At 35.8% G+C, this 15,525-nt stretch overlaps 1 protein-coding gene across 1 annotated transcript; it reads right to left on the bottom strand.

Moving 5' to 3' along the window:
* Window positions 1-8,256: 8,256 nt before the first annotated feature.
* Window positions 8,257-9,387, bottom strand: LOC144838226 (uncharacterized). The gene is given in 1 exon segment (XM_078693578.1): window positions 8,257-9,387. A coding segment is annotated over 1 exon segment (1,131 nt).
* Between the last annotated feature and the right edge of the window lie 6,138 nt (window positions 9,388-15,525).

Here is a 15,525-nt window from a genome sequence, read left to right as displayed (position 1 = left end):
TGCCTGTCGTGTCTATATATTATATTCATGAAATGTATTATTTGAAACTCGTACTTACTTTTTTAATACCTTATTCATTTGTTTTATTATTGATTGAAAGAAAGAAAATAAATGTTTACGTTGAATTGTTGAATTTATAGTCAACAACTATTTGAAATTGAAGCCACATGGTCGACTCATGGTCGACGATATCGCCCATGCTGGAAAATAATTTGAGTAAATAATTACATTTTATGAAGAAAAATAGTAGAAATTCATATAATATTGAACATTTCTACTTTCCAAAATGTGTCAAATAAGTATTTAATGATAATTTATGCATTTCGGATCTTCTAAATTTTATTTTTTTCATTTATTTGATTTTTTAAATTAAATTGGTTTTATTACTAACCCTATTTTAAATGGTACGTTCCATGCGGCACTAACGCGCATGCGTAGCTTCGGTTAAAAAGCAACTTTGGACTGTACCATTTTGTAGAAAGGTAATTTTATAAATGTAATTTATTTTGCTTATTATTATTGTCGTTTAAAATTGTTTTATGTATTGTATGTAAATAAAATAATTTGGTTGTGTTTCAGGAAACAATATATAATTTGCTATAATGTTAAACAGATGGTTGTGGTGTTGAACAAACAGTATCCTTTCTATTTTCTAGTGGACCAAATAAAATTTCTTATATCTTCTACTACTAGTACTAACTACCCTAGTGACAACCCGTCAACCGATTCAGTTCCAAACCAATACAATCATTCACGAAAACATCACCTCAAGAGGAATATTTGTTGCCACAGACACTTACCTTTATTTTAGTGATGTTAATAAAGAGGCTGCAGTGAGGGTTGCCTAGGTATAGTACTAGGATTTAGCAGCTATTGTCGAATTATATCTATTGTGTAAGTGGTTGAATTGCATTTGTTCAGTAGTAGTAGTACTAGTACATTGCATTGTTGTGAACACATAATAAATACACACTATTGCTTAACAATCTCTTTCGGTTTTTGGGTAGCCCTGAAAAGGGCTGTTTGGTTTGAGATTGTTTGCGGTTTGTGGTAGCCCTGAAAAGGGCTGTTTGGTTTGAGGTAGCCCTGAAAAGGGCTGTTTGGTTTGAGTTTTTTTTTTTTTTTTTTTTAGGGTTTGGCTGCCAACATGGATGGCGATGTCTTCACCCAATGTTCCTTCATTGCACTGGTCAGAATACCAAGGTTATCGTTGAATCCACGGATGTTGGACTTGAGGGTGTTAAGCTGAGCGTGCATGCTCTCCCCTCCCTGCTCTCCATGGAATCCCAATCCGAACTTCCATCTTCTTATCCATTCAGACACATGTTCTTCCAGAATGTGCATCTTGGGAGGCTCTGTTTCTTGAAAGTGTTTCCGAAAGAACTGCACATAATCTTCAATGTCTGATTCTTCAGAGACAAAAAAAAAATGTAATAGATAGACAGACAGGCTAGATAGACAGACAGGCTAGATAGACAGACAGGCTAGATAGACAGACAGGCTAGATAGACAGGCTAGACAGACAGGCTAGACAGGTTAGACAGGCTAGACAGGTTAGACAGACAGGCTAGACAGGTTAGACAGACAGGCTATCAGGCTAGACAGACAGACAGGCTAGAGATACAGGCCAGACAGATAGGCTAGAGAGACAGGCCAGACATCCAGGCAAATTTAACTCAATATATTTACAAAAATATTGTTGGTGCTGAAAGAAACTCATCGAAGAATTTAGTGGAGCAGCTGAAGTTGAGATTTTAGTAGAAAAATAATAAGTATTGATTTTACCAAGCTTCAATATCATCTCCTCTGTGAAAAATGAGGCACAATTGTATTGCCTGTGGCAGTTCCCAAACAAATTAAATAATCTTCCATATTTTGTTGTGACACTGACAACATTCTCTTTAATTTCTGGGCTGAGTTCTATTGCAGTCTTGCATATTTTTGTCATAAGTGTTTTGATATTTTCAGGCTGAAAGTAAATAATTCAATGATAAAATGAATAGTATAGTATAAAAGTCAAATGACAATGACATTACTATAATTATATAACATAAATGAAATACCTTGCAGCACTTATGAATATGGTTACCGACAAACGATTTGCCGTGATATGCCTGTCTGTTAACCCTGAAGGATTTCAGCACATCATCAAGTTTAGCCACCAAAGGCCCTTTTCTCACTTCAGGTAAGTCTTTAGAAATATGGACTGCTTCAGCTCTCTAAAACCAATAAATATATTGTTAGAAAATAAAATAATTCTAAGGAAAAATGCCACCTGTATAGAAATGTTTTCTAATTGTCTGATTTAAACTTACAACTTGTGCCTCTTGTGCCTCTTGGCTTTGAATCTCGCTAATTATACTCTCAGTTGTTCCACTGGTGTCACCCAATAGCATAAAGACACTTAAGTAATCTTTAAGTTGGTCTATTCCATTGCGTATGTCTTCTGCCTTGTTTTCTAGGTCTTTCATTTGATTTGACATGGCAACGTGCTTTAAGAATGTGGGGATATTGGTAGGAGTTTCGAGACTGTTTTGAAGCAATGCACTATCAGTAGACTTTAAAATGATGTCGTCCAGTTGCTGGCAAGCTGACTCCAGACTGTTGAAGTTTTTTAAATATAAGCCTAGGCTTATATGTAAGCCAGGAGGACATACCTATTTAAAAAAGTGAGGGAGCAAAATAATTACCTTGTTTTATGAAATTTAAGAGTCATGCAAGCTTTTAGAAAATAATGTTTTAATACCTACATGGTCAATGGGAACTTGTATCAAAGGGCTGGCAATTACATTATTGTAGTTCTTTGCTTTTGAAATATTACCACCAGCCTCTCTGAACCTGTCCAAGTCTTTCTTCAGAGTGTCCAATGTCGTTGGGAGTTGGGATTTGTGTTTTTTGGTTACATGGCACCACAAGCAGTAATGTCGTCCTTTAAAACAAAATTTAATACACATTTGCTTTCAAATATCCATCATTTATTAATTGCTAATAATTGCAGTACTGTACCTGTAATACATATATTGTTTGTTTACCGTTTGCACCCGTTAGGCCATATATACGAGCCAAATACTCGTAGTCACCGAATACGAACACTTTGACTTGTTTTCCCCTATTAAGAAAATGAAGCCAGTTAATAATTTGTCTTAATTTACACAAATATATTTGTACAATTTTGTGCAATATTTTAATTTTACAGATAAATGGTATATTTACCTTAATGTGGAATTTTGCAGCTCTTCGAGTTGAGGCAAGATATCCTTGAGGCCAGTTCTTAAATTAAAACTGGAATCGGTGGCCTCAAAGCAATTGATGATGATTGTATTATTTTGGGCATTGGGGCGTGGTACATGGCAAAGCTGAAGCATCTGCTTGAAATTTCCACCACCCTTGTCCCCTCCGATCTTTACCCACATCTCATCTGATGGGATGTGGCCATCGTGCCATGTTAGAAGATTTAATCTGTAAAAGGTATTGATATTTATTTGATTCATTTTTTAAAATTCAGTAATTAAATTAAATCTGTTAATGAAAGCAAATAAAAAACCTACTTTTCTAGTTCATCATATTGCTGGCAGATTTTTTTGTTGAGACTTGCAACAGAAACACATGCAGTTTTTTGGATGATTGTATCCCCTGTGTCATTGCAGGAATGTGCCATAGGGACGTATTCAGAAATGATGTTGTCGTTAATGATGATGTTTTTTTGGTGCCTCATTTTTGCCTCGCATTCTGTGCTGACACCATATTTTTTTAGCCAGCTTTAAAAAAAAAATAAAATATTAAAAACTATAATGTTGAGGGTGTTCGATTCAGATACTGCAGAATGTTGATTTGTTATTTACCATTTCAGTTCTCTGTTTTTTTTCCATGTTAGGCCAAGATTTGTTTTTAAAGATAGCAAATCACCAGTTGGAAGACGTATCGGACTTTTAAATTGAGAAAACTCATCATCTCTTTGAGCTTCTGAATCTCCTCCACTTACTGCCCACCGTACATCATCGATGAATTTACTTCTGTTGTGAACAGTTCTCCAGCCTGCATCAGATGAGCTTTTTCGTGGTATCGGCATCGCCATTGTTTTTAGTTTCTGGTTTTTGAAAAAAGGTAATACATTTCTATAGTTGGTGTTATTTTTAGTAATAAAATTAAGTAAACTTGTTAGTTTTTATTGAATTTAAGTTTTAAGTTTTTTGTAATAATTAACAATTTGATTATACAGTAATAACCATTAAAAAAGTACCTTTCCTTTAACACTAAACTCAGTTGTGTTGTTGTTCGACTGTTTCAATTTTGCTTTTAGGATGTGTAGACCAACTTCCTCCATCAGTGGCGTTACTGGAGTACCAAGTGGATGGTTTAATATGTCATCTATTTGGTTCGTTTGTTGTAATTGATCACGAGGAGTGACTGGCGTTGATGTTAAGTTAGTTGGCGATGATAGATAACAGTGGTCTGGCAGGCATACATGGTCACTGATACATTTACATTTCACTACAGTACGACATCTTTTACATACAACAGGAACAGACAGATAACATTCAGCAAAGATTGACTGAACATCGTTAATACATGAAAAATGCACAGGTACATTACATACAGAACATTGGACAGTATCACAATCCATATACAACGGTTGAATGCAGGACTTGCACATAACGTGATGGCAAGATGTAACCACAGGAAAAGACGAAACAAGTTTACAAATACCACATTTAAAATTATCAAGTGAACTTGAAGCATGAAAGGAGCCAGAAATTGGCTGAAGAAACAGAGGCTTTAAGTTTTTAAAATGTGTTTCCACTGCAACGGTAGTTGCATGTTTTATTTTATAGCTTTCAGTTGCTAAACCTCTTTTCTTCTTCTTCGGTCTACCGCCACTTTTCTGTGTCTCAAATTGGGCACATGTACTACAGTCGCCTGTTCTATGATGGGGTTGCCACTGGGTTACATTGCATGGTTTGTTTTTTTGCAAATATCCCATGCACAGCAGACAGAAATACTTGGGGTGAACACCATCAATATCTTGCAAAATGTTGATGTTTAAAGCAGTTGAAAATTGTGGTTGAAAGTTGGAACAAGCAAACTGCCTGATTTCCTTGGCTCCTTGTCTGGAGGCATAAGGTTTTAGCCTGTTCCCACATATACGACACAAGTAATTTAGATTTATAACATGCTTTTCCATATTCAATTTTAATAAAAGAATGACGTTTTACACAGTGAGGCCTATACTAATATTAATATATTACTAGTATTATTTTGTTAAAGTACAGGAAATAGTCTTCTACATCGACCTGAAATAAAAAAAAAATTAGAATAGGCTCAACATCAAGAGTGCATTTTAAGTTTTATTTGATAATAAATAAATAGTATCTTAGAATTGAATAATGACAAAAAACTCTGAAAATTTAATTATTACAGAAATTATATGCCTTGTATATTAATTAATGTTTTTATAATGATACTTTTGGTAATTTGATATGCCTATACTAAAATCGTTTTTTATAATTGTTTTTGCTCACTAAAAATTTTGAAAATTTCACTAAGTATGTATTATTATATTAAAAGTAAACATATATTTAAAAAAAATAAAATTATGAATTCTTACCGTAGTTATACGACTTTTAATTGTCTTTTTCGTCGGCGCGATTGTTTGTTTATCGTTGCCAAGTAACGAAACTACGAAGGTATGTTTACGCCCTCTATTGATGAGTGACGTAACCAGGAAGTATCGAATTTCAGGCTTTTGCATAGCGAGCGAACATACGTGGGTACCGCACCACCACCACCACACAACAACACACACACGCGGGCTCAGCTGCTGCATTTGACCACCACACCACGGCGGGCGGCAATTGTGTTTGAGTCGTCCACAACAACACATCAAACAAGAAGTCTAGGCCTATTCTCAATCACGCACCGCGTACCCTGGAACATGACGAATTGGAAGAGGCTCACGTGTACATTACAAGAATTACGCCTGGATGTTGCTTTAGTTTGTGGTCAGAGTTTCAGGTATGAAGGTCCAAGGATCAACGGGGCATAGGAAGCCCACACTATCTTTACAGATGTAGGGCCTAGGCTAGACCTGACCGGGATGAATTTAGTATGGAACGCCAAGCTTGCTTGCATTGTTTATATATTGTATGCATTGTTTAGATGGTGACCTCCGTGGCTTATTCCATTAATAGGGGTACATTGCTTAACCGATTTTCTAATCAATTTCTAATCAACTTTCTAGGCTAGTCTACAATTTCTGGACATTGTCATTTTTAAGCATTTCATATTTTTCAAAAAAATTTGCGCTGCGCACTCGCTTTTGCGCACTTTGACCGTACGCAGCTTAGAAATACCTTTTGCACTTGATTATCGTTCTTTATACTTTTTATGATGTATTTCTTTCATTTTTGATAAATTAGGAATGTAAAATAATGACACACTTGCACATCAAACTTTAAAAATTGTGCGCTTGAAAATGGGTTATTTTATTTCAACCATATCCAACAGCGAAAAATCGGCAATTACAGGATGCCTTAAAGATGAACTTGAGTTGAGTATATGATTTTGAGTTTCTGATATTAAAATTACATAATAATTAATATTCTTAACAAAATGGGTGCTTTTATTTTTTGTGTATGTTTGACAAAAATGTTAAAAAAATAGAATTTAAAATATTATTCTATGCCCCACCCACTGCCGATATTCACCGAAGCGTGAAAATGACCATGACGTCATCTCAGTTTCGCGCATGCAGTCTGTAAATCAATTTGAGCCTTTAGCAAATGGAGATGAGGAAGAAAATATGGAAACTGAGGATTTGAGGGAGAAGCAAAATAGATTACAAAATACTGACTGGTAAATTGAATTTTAACTTTTTTTATACTGTACTGACGTAGGCTACGTGACTCTATCTAGGTTATCTGATTCTAGCATATAAATATAGTCTATAGTACTATAGGGTGACTACAAAATGTCACGGGTCAATGATTTTCCGCTCGAGTTGCTTCTGGTAGACAAGCAAACTCTGAGTACAGCGTGGTCAGTGTGTTTACTGTGTGTTTACGTATAGACAATGGCAGTCGGCACCGCTAGTTCGTCGTTGCCAAACATTGTTTTATCAACAATAACTGATAATTTATCTACAACTGAACGTCGAAGATATCTTCAGAAAATATCAGGTATTGGAAAAGACCCATATTTGATTGATAAAGATGAATTTTCGCACGAAATCGACAGTCTGCCGGACCTCACAGCGATGGATATCATGGCATACTTAATCGCTACGCCAAGCCCATACACAGCTGAAAATTTTCAAGCCTACAAATCTACAGAGGCTTACAATCAATTTGCTCATGGATTTCTGTCGGATATGGGCATTTTTTGTCCCCCACACAGACCAGATTTTAAAGTTGTTAGAGGAGATGTAAGTAATATTGAATTTACTTTGTTGTAGTAGGTCTTCCGCCTCCTCCTAGTTAGTAACTAGGAGGAGGCTAGTAATTATTAGCAGTAGTAGCCTACAGCCTATGCCTTGTGTAAGACTGGGCCTAGCTAGATAGAAGGGATACAATTCTACTACTTATTTATTTAATAATTTTATTAAGTTATAACCTTTTTTGGAGAAAAGCCTATGCCCTTTTTTATGTATGTAAAACCATTATTTTATGGTACAACCATGAAGTTATTTTAATTTATATCCGGACCATGGATGGATAAGCATGGTTAATTACTGATAAGCAGGAAACCGACTAATTGAAATAAACAATTATTAATAGTACTGTATAATTAATAAACACAATGCAATCTTTTATAATGTCTGTAAAGGAATAATATTATTTGTTGTTAATATTATTTTATTGACTATTGTTTTTCATTTTTCAAGGTGTTGCACTCACAGTCGGTTTCTAAGAAACCGTTATCACCTTGGGTTATCTGCAGTGAGTAAAGCTTATTGGATGGAACCAAACCGAAAGTATGTGGTGGCAAAACCAGTGGCTTCAATTGACGTTTCATCAGCAAAGGCCAAAAAAAGAAAACTAGATGAGTCGATTGATGAGAGCACCCCAGATCCACCAGTTTCAACTACTACAACATCAGTGGAAACACGCACAACGGCTTTCCATGTCATGAATGACCCAGGGCTTGCATTCCTTGTCGAGCAGCTGGCACTGATTGCACCAAAATCTGTAGTCCTGAGTACTTTGCCTAAATACTGTGAGGCATTTGTTCCAGTAGAGGTTGAGGAAAAGTTTCCACCTGTTATGAGCAAGCTGTATGATGCAGAGGCGCTGATGCTTTCGTATCCTGAGCTGTACTGTCTGTTGTCATGTACTCAATTGGTAATGTTGAACTTAAAATTGAGTACTTTTGACGGACACCACCGATGACCCTCTCCACATGAATTCGTAAATGAGCAATTTTTCTTATGGTTTCCACCTCAAGAGCAGACAGCTGTTGTTTTCCCTTCTTAAAAGCAGGAATCTTTGCTTCGCAACCATAAAACCCAGCATCATCTTTTATGTCAAAACCTCGGTCGGCAAGGATGACATCCCCAGGTAGCAGATAATCAAAAAAATCTGACGTCAATGTTATGGTCTTATCTGTACCTCTGCCTCCCCATGCTGCAGACAAATATGAAATTTACCTGCATGGAGTGCAGCCAATTAAAAACTTTACTGTATTGTGGTGCTTGTAGCTGAAAAACAGTTGTGCCCTCGCTTCAAGACTTGAGGGCCGCTCGCAAAAAACCTCAAAACAGTCAATTATTACTGCTACCTTCGACTCCAATGCAATTCGAAATTGCATTGGCATGGTTTTCCACAACACCTCCCTTTCTGGCCATACAATAAGCTCTTGTTCAGCATAGACATGGCATCCAGTCCCGTATTAAAAACTCGACACTGTTGAGTCACTTATATGAAATCGGTACGCAATGTCCTGATTTCTAAGGTTCAGTCTAAGTTTGAACAGTACAATTAGTAACTGCTGGAATCGACTTACTGATGTTCTACTCGGGAATCTTTTTTTAACTAGTTCAAAAACCAACATCAATACTGCAAATGAAGGCAACCCTGTGTAGAAATGAGTTCGCTCATTGTCATTTTTAAAAGTTAACTCTGTTATTGGCGACTCCTGTAACAAGGCCTGTGACTGGGCCTGTAAGACAAATATGTCAGCACAACACATAGTAGAGTTTGGTGTTGATATGTCAACACAGACACATATGTTTTCTACAGGAGAAACATCTTCCATATTAGCCTCACCTAATTGGAGATCTAACAAAACTTCCACAGCAATACATTTCTTTTTTTTTTCAGTTCTTTTTTGTGACCTTTCGTATCGCTCCTTATCACGTTTTGCGGTGTGATCATCCAGGTCCAGCCTGCCCATGTCTTGAGTTGGAGCCCAACATTAGCGAACGTATGTACACTACGTTGCCCCTCGCGGTACTCGTTCCACAATGTTGTAAGTCTCTCGTTTGCCACCTTGCTGCCTGTTCGTGTTCTTCTCAATTCATCTCTGTATATCATCTCTACATTGATCGATACTGTCGAATTTCTTGGATGGTTACTAAATGTGAACATAAGCCGATTTAAAAAGGCATGTTTAACCGATTTATCATGCACGTCCGATCAGTGTGACAGCGCCCTCCATTTCTCCAATATGCGCCGGGCCCATGTGTGGATCGAGGCTAAGAATCAAACTTTTCAAACGACAAATTACAGTTAATTATCAAACTTAAATAGTAGTATATGAACTGGAACTAAATAATTTGATTTAACTTACCACGTAGACAACGCTGGTCGAGTCCTTCTTACAACAGAGCATATTTTATACTTATAGATACAATAAACCGTGTTAATCAAAACCCGAAAAGTAAGGTTGTGAAGGAGCAGCATACGCAAAGTAAACATACGTAACCAAGTAACTTTGCGCGCCTTTTCAATGGCACATGATTACGCAACTTCAACTATTATCATGATTTGACAAGTGCCTGAAACTTTATTTTTCCTGGTTGAAATGAAATCATTAATAGCAATTACTTTAAAAAAATATTATACTGTATACTGAGATGAAGTGAGGTCATGTCAATTTTTTTTTAATAAGTATGTAAGTATGCTTTGTATTGGAATAGGTTTGTGCACGCTGCATAAGTCCTTTGTACGCTGGACAAAGATTTCTGTGCAATCTATAATACATGTGACCTTTGAATAGTTCTCACTAAAGCAACTCTTGTTTCTTCTTCGTTCCTAGCACCTCCAAATTGGAATTCATACTTGTCCTGCCGCAGCTCTCCATACTGCATCAAGTCGTTTAGTATGTTTTCATTTAACAGCCTAGCTCTATCAGCTTTTTCCACCATGCCTTTGTGATTGTCATCTATGTGCTGCTTCTTATCTTCTGCTAAGGTTTGTGTTCTTTCTGCATCAATTTGTTTGTTTCGCAAACAAGCATTCTGGCCTTTGAAAGTAATCTTCCTTAAATCTGATTTTTTTGAAAGCCATTCCAACGTCTTATTGCATCACTATCTTACTTTCCACACAACTCAAACTGTTTCGGAGTTCGGAGCTGTAATGGTCAGTAATCCAAATACTCTCTCACCACTAATATTATTACTTGTACATGTTCTTTTAACTCATAGCTGGTGGTGTTGTTTACCTTTCTAGAGGGGCTTATCTCTCCCAGTGGCTCTTTGCACTAATGTTGTTAATCTTTTCCATAAAAAACACAGGGGAGCGAAGGGATCTGTTCAACCTGGTAGGATGCGTCTCACTGTCCGGTTCGTTGTGGAACATGTATGGCAGATATCTACAGTGTACCTAGTATATACCTGGTATAACGGTAAGCTGAACCACTATCAGGAGGGATTGAGATTGTGTCAACATGTATTTCCTAATTAAGACTACTGTCTTGAATGAATGTGTCTCGAGGATACAGATGTTTTAGAAATTTCTCGATCTTTTTTGTTTTTATTGCGACGTCACACGATATGTGTTGGTGCGCCGGGGGATGGATCGAGGCTAAGAATCAAACATTTCTTTTAACGACAAATTACAGTTAATTATCTATCTTAAATAGTAGTATATGATGTGGAACTAAATAATTTGACTTAACTTACCACATGGACGATGTTGGTCGAGTCCTTCTTACAGCAGAGCATATTTAGCAGTGATATAATAAAACTTGTTCATCAAAACGCGAAAAGTAAGGTTGTGAAGGAGCATACGCAAAGTAAACATACGTAACTTTGCGCGCCTTTTCAGTGTCACATGATTTTTTTTTTAATATGTATGTATGCAAGTGTTAAAAATAAGAAAAAGAAACATTAATTTGTTAGTATTTTTATAGCCGTCATTAGTTTCTTTCTTCTTTGTTGCTAGCACCTCCAAATTCGAATTCATACTTGTCCTGCCGCAGCTCTCCATACTGCATCAAGTCGTTTAGCGTGTTTTCATTTAACAACCTAGCTCTATCAGCTTTTTCCACCATGCCTTTGCGATTGTCATCTATGTGCTGCTTCTTATCTTCTGCTAAGGTTTGTGGTCTTTCTGCATCAATTTGTTTGATTCGCAAACCAAGCATTCAGGCCTTTGAAAGTAATTCTTCCTTATCTGATTTTTTTGAAAGCCATTCCGACGTCTTATTGCATTTATGCATTATGTTACTTTTCACATACTGAAACTGGCATTCGAAGCTCACTTTATGTAATGGTCAGTAATCCAAATACTCTCTCTGTCTTGAATGTGTCTCGAGGATACAGATGTTTTAGAAATTTCTCTATCTTTTTTCTTTTTGTTCCGACTTCACACGATGCGCCGGGCCCATTTCCCACGCCTTTCTGTTATGAAAGATGGTTGCACAAGATGACATGTCGGTTGCCTGAAAGCAAACTGTGTTATCCTTTTTAAACTGTCGTGATATTATTACAACTAAATTTCTAATGCGATGATATTCCTATAATGATCATCAATACCTGTAAATCTATTTACAGTATTTCCCGCCAGGAAGTTGATTCTAATTAAGAAAGGTTGCACAAGATGATTCTATATCAGATTGCACCTGTATACTAATGATGATGAAATGCCTAACATCAATATCTGAAGAACCTCTCCATTTGGCAAGTCTTTACATGCAGCAAAGGCATCTTATGGCTCATAAACATGAGTGACCCCCACCAATGATTATTGGTAATAGTAACCAAGAATTTCCTCATTTCATGGTGGTTTTTTAATTTAAAAGTGTAATATCTGCATTTGCTATTAATTGTTTCTGTGAGCTCGTCTTCTCTCAGCTTAAAGCCAGCAGCGCCAAACTGCTTCTGCTCCTGTAGGATGGTTGATGTGGTTTTTTGATTTTGGACACAATGGCTTCTTATTTGCCAATTCGCCATTTCCTTTTCAGTAAAAATAACTGACATCAGTGCTTTTAGCAATAAACTTGGCTTTTTTGTCTTTCTTAGAAGGCTTTCGTATGCGCTAACCTCCATGGTGATAGCAATGTGTAATGTAGACCACCTATGGTGATGATTGAACATCTAAAAATTCTTGTGTTACCTTCATATTCCATAGCGTTAGCTGACCCCTCATGATTTACATTGCGCTCCAACTGATGCTATAGTTTCTTCACCATTTCTTCTATCGAACTCGACTTCCTTTGAAGCCATGTTTGCTTGCTTGTTTGCATAATATTTTTCTGAAGAATTTATTACAATGTTAAATGTTTGTTTTATTTGTTCTGATTTGGTATAACTTTTTTGACAATACAGTACAAAGATTGACTTGCTTAAAAATAACAAAAAGTTAAAATACTTCTTAAATTTATGTACATCTTAACAACATGCACATTGAAAGCAATATACACAAAAATAAAATTTTAGATTGTAATCTTATAAAATTTCAATCAAGATAATTTCTGAACACAAATTGAACAGTCTTGTACAGAAGTCAGAGGTCACTCTTTATTTTTTTTAAATGAATTGTTACTTACCCAATGTGTTTAACCTGATGTTATAGCTAACACTGTTAGATTATTAATTGATGTTAACCAGCCTCTTCTATCTGTTGTTTGAATACATCTGAGTCCCAGTGATTTTTTCCAAAAATGATAACATTCCTAAAAAAAAAATCCATATGCTGATTAACAATTTACAAGGAATTTCTTCAAGCAAAAGAGCAAGTGAATAAGGATGTTGCATGGCAACAATGCTTATGAGCAACTGAAATCTAACCTCGCACTAAGGCAACTTATGAGGAGATATGTGTAAAAATATTGTACACTGGAAATAAACTTAAATTACACAATAATAAGTGTTACTGTACAACAACATAATAACTGAATGCAACAGAGCAGATGAGATTGGATGAGAAAGTTTATAAACGTCTATTGAAATCCAGACTGAGTAGTTCACAAATATGCAAGGGTTATGACGAGATTGAGTTGAAATTAATCCAGACATGTCATGAAAAAGAAGTGGATAAAATGGATTGTGAAAGAAAGAAATCAAAAAGTGACTACCATACAGATGGTATATGATAATATATATATACTGGAAGAATGTTAGCTGGAAGTTATCTCTTTCGGACTCCCCAGAAGCATTTGAATAACAGATATTTAGTGGTCAATCGTGTTAAATAACATGCCTCGAAAGTCAAGTCAAAATCATTGTTTAGCTATAACATCAGAGTGACTTAATTTTGGTAAAGTATGATAACACACAAAACAACAGGTTAGTGACAACAGTTTTACCAAAATATAAACAGAAAGAAATGGAATAGAAAAAGAAACAAATATACCATACTCTTTTAAAAGGTTTCAAAAGACCTTTTTATGTTTATCAATATGGAAATTCAGATGAAACATAAAGTGTGCAAAAATTATCCAAATGAGTGATTAAAAATTATTTTTATTATATTTGAATACACCATTTCTCAAAAATATCCTATTTTACATTTTACAAATATCATATCTCGTGGGCTCATGATTTACAAATAAAAAAAAGTTATATTTAATTTAATGACTAAACAACTTTTTTCTGTTCTTCTGTACTTTCTCTTTTTTGGACCCATTTATTATATTCATAGCTGAGCTTGGTATTTGGCGATAGTTTGATTTGCACATGTGGTTCAGTCCTACCTACTGTACACAGAGAAAATTGTATTGTATTTCCGCTGCTTGTGACTTTATTTTCAAAGCACAGTCATGTAGTTCTTTCTGCAGTTTTTCAGCCACTTTTGATTGGATGCAGTAAAAAAAAGTGAATCCGTTTGCAGATGCAGCATCTATCTAGTTGCTCATTCATAGGGCCTGTTTCTGCTGCAACTGCTTAAAATATGGTATAAAAATACAGTATAAAATACGGTATATTCTATACCATATTTTTTAGTACCCCGTTTCTGCTAAAAAAATACTTGGGTGGTCGTGTTAAAATTCATCCTTTTACCTAAACTGTACGTGAGCCGGAAGTCTGTGTTTGACCCAAGTATACTGAGCGTGCACACTGTAACTCCACTCTCGTGGAATTTCCCACTCGAAATCTCGATCTCCACATATTTTCCGCTTTCCACTTAGTTATTTTTTTGCAATGTTGTACGGCTTTCGCAGGCTCTTCAGCTTTGAGTTTACTTGTTTTAGAGACCTATTCCGTAATTCTGCTTTATTTTTAGTTTTACACCTCACTTTCTACTACTTTGTACCTGGTTCTGATCCATTAGGTAATGAGGGGCAGCTACTGTATGGCCCGATCTTCTAATATTCTGTCCAAAACCTCGTAATGGGGACAAGCAATTCTGTCCCTCCCAGACTCCGAGTTATTTTTTTTGCCATGTTGTACTGCTTTCGCAGGCTCTTAGCTTTGAGTTTACTTGCTTTGGAGACAAGTCTATTCAATAATCCTGCTTTATTTTGTTAGAAATGTCTTTATAAAGGTGGTTGTCCCTTTTATTGCCTTTTAGTTGTCCGGAAATTTTAACTTCCCCTCACAAATTTATAGTAAATACCATAACGTCTTCGCTCCACATTTTCGCCGAATAAACCTATATACTATACATAAAATCAAATCACAACACGATGTTGACCTCATGTCACAGGTAAAAAAATATAGGGCATTTTTTATTGGCAGCAGAAAAGGGTACAGAAAATACGGTAAAGATTTGTAAATACTGTATTTTATCCACAAATTTGGTGGGGAAAATATGTATACAAAATACGGTATTTTTTTGTGACCGCCATTTCCGCTTCCAGAAATATACCGTATATATATACGCTATTAAAAAAATACCGTATTAAATACGGTAGTTACTTGGCATTAGAAACTGGGATTTGAACTCAAGTCAATGGCTAATGAATACATCGATGTGTCATAGCTTTTAGCATCATCCTCGTATGTCTCTCCATTGCCTGTCTCTTCTTTCCTCTGTTATATCGATTTCAAATTATTTTAAAAATTGATGATACTAATACTAATAGCCTCTAAAAACTGCTTCATCATTTTATTGAAAAGACTAAATTCAGTTTTGCTTGGGTTACTGT

This window comes from Antedon bifida, chromosome 3, assembly GCF_963402885.1.
Source record: "Antedon bifida chromosome 3, ecAntBifi1.1, whole genome shotgun sequence".
NCBI classification, from domain to species: Eukaryota; Metazoa; Echinodermata; class Crinoidea; order Comatulida; family Antedonidae; genus Antedon; species Antedon bifida.
This window is presented reverse-complemented; position numbering and strand designations above follow the sequence as displayed.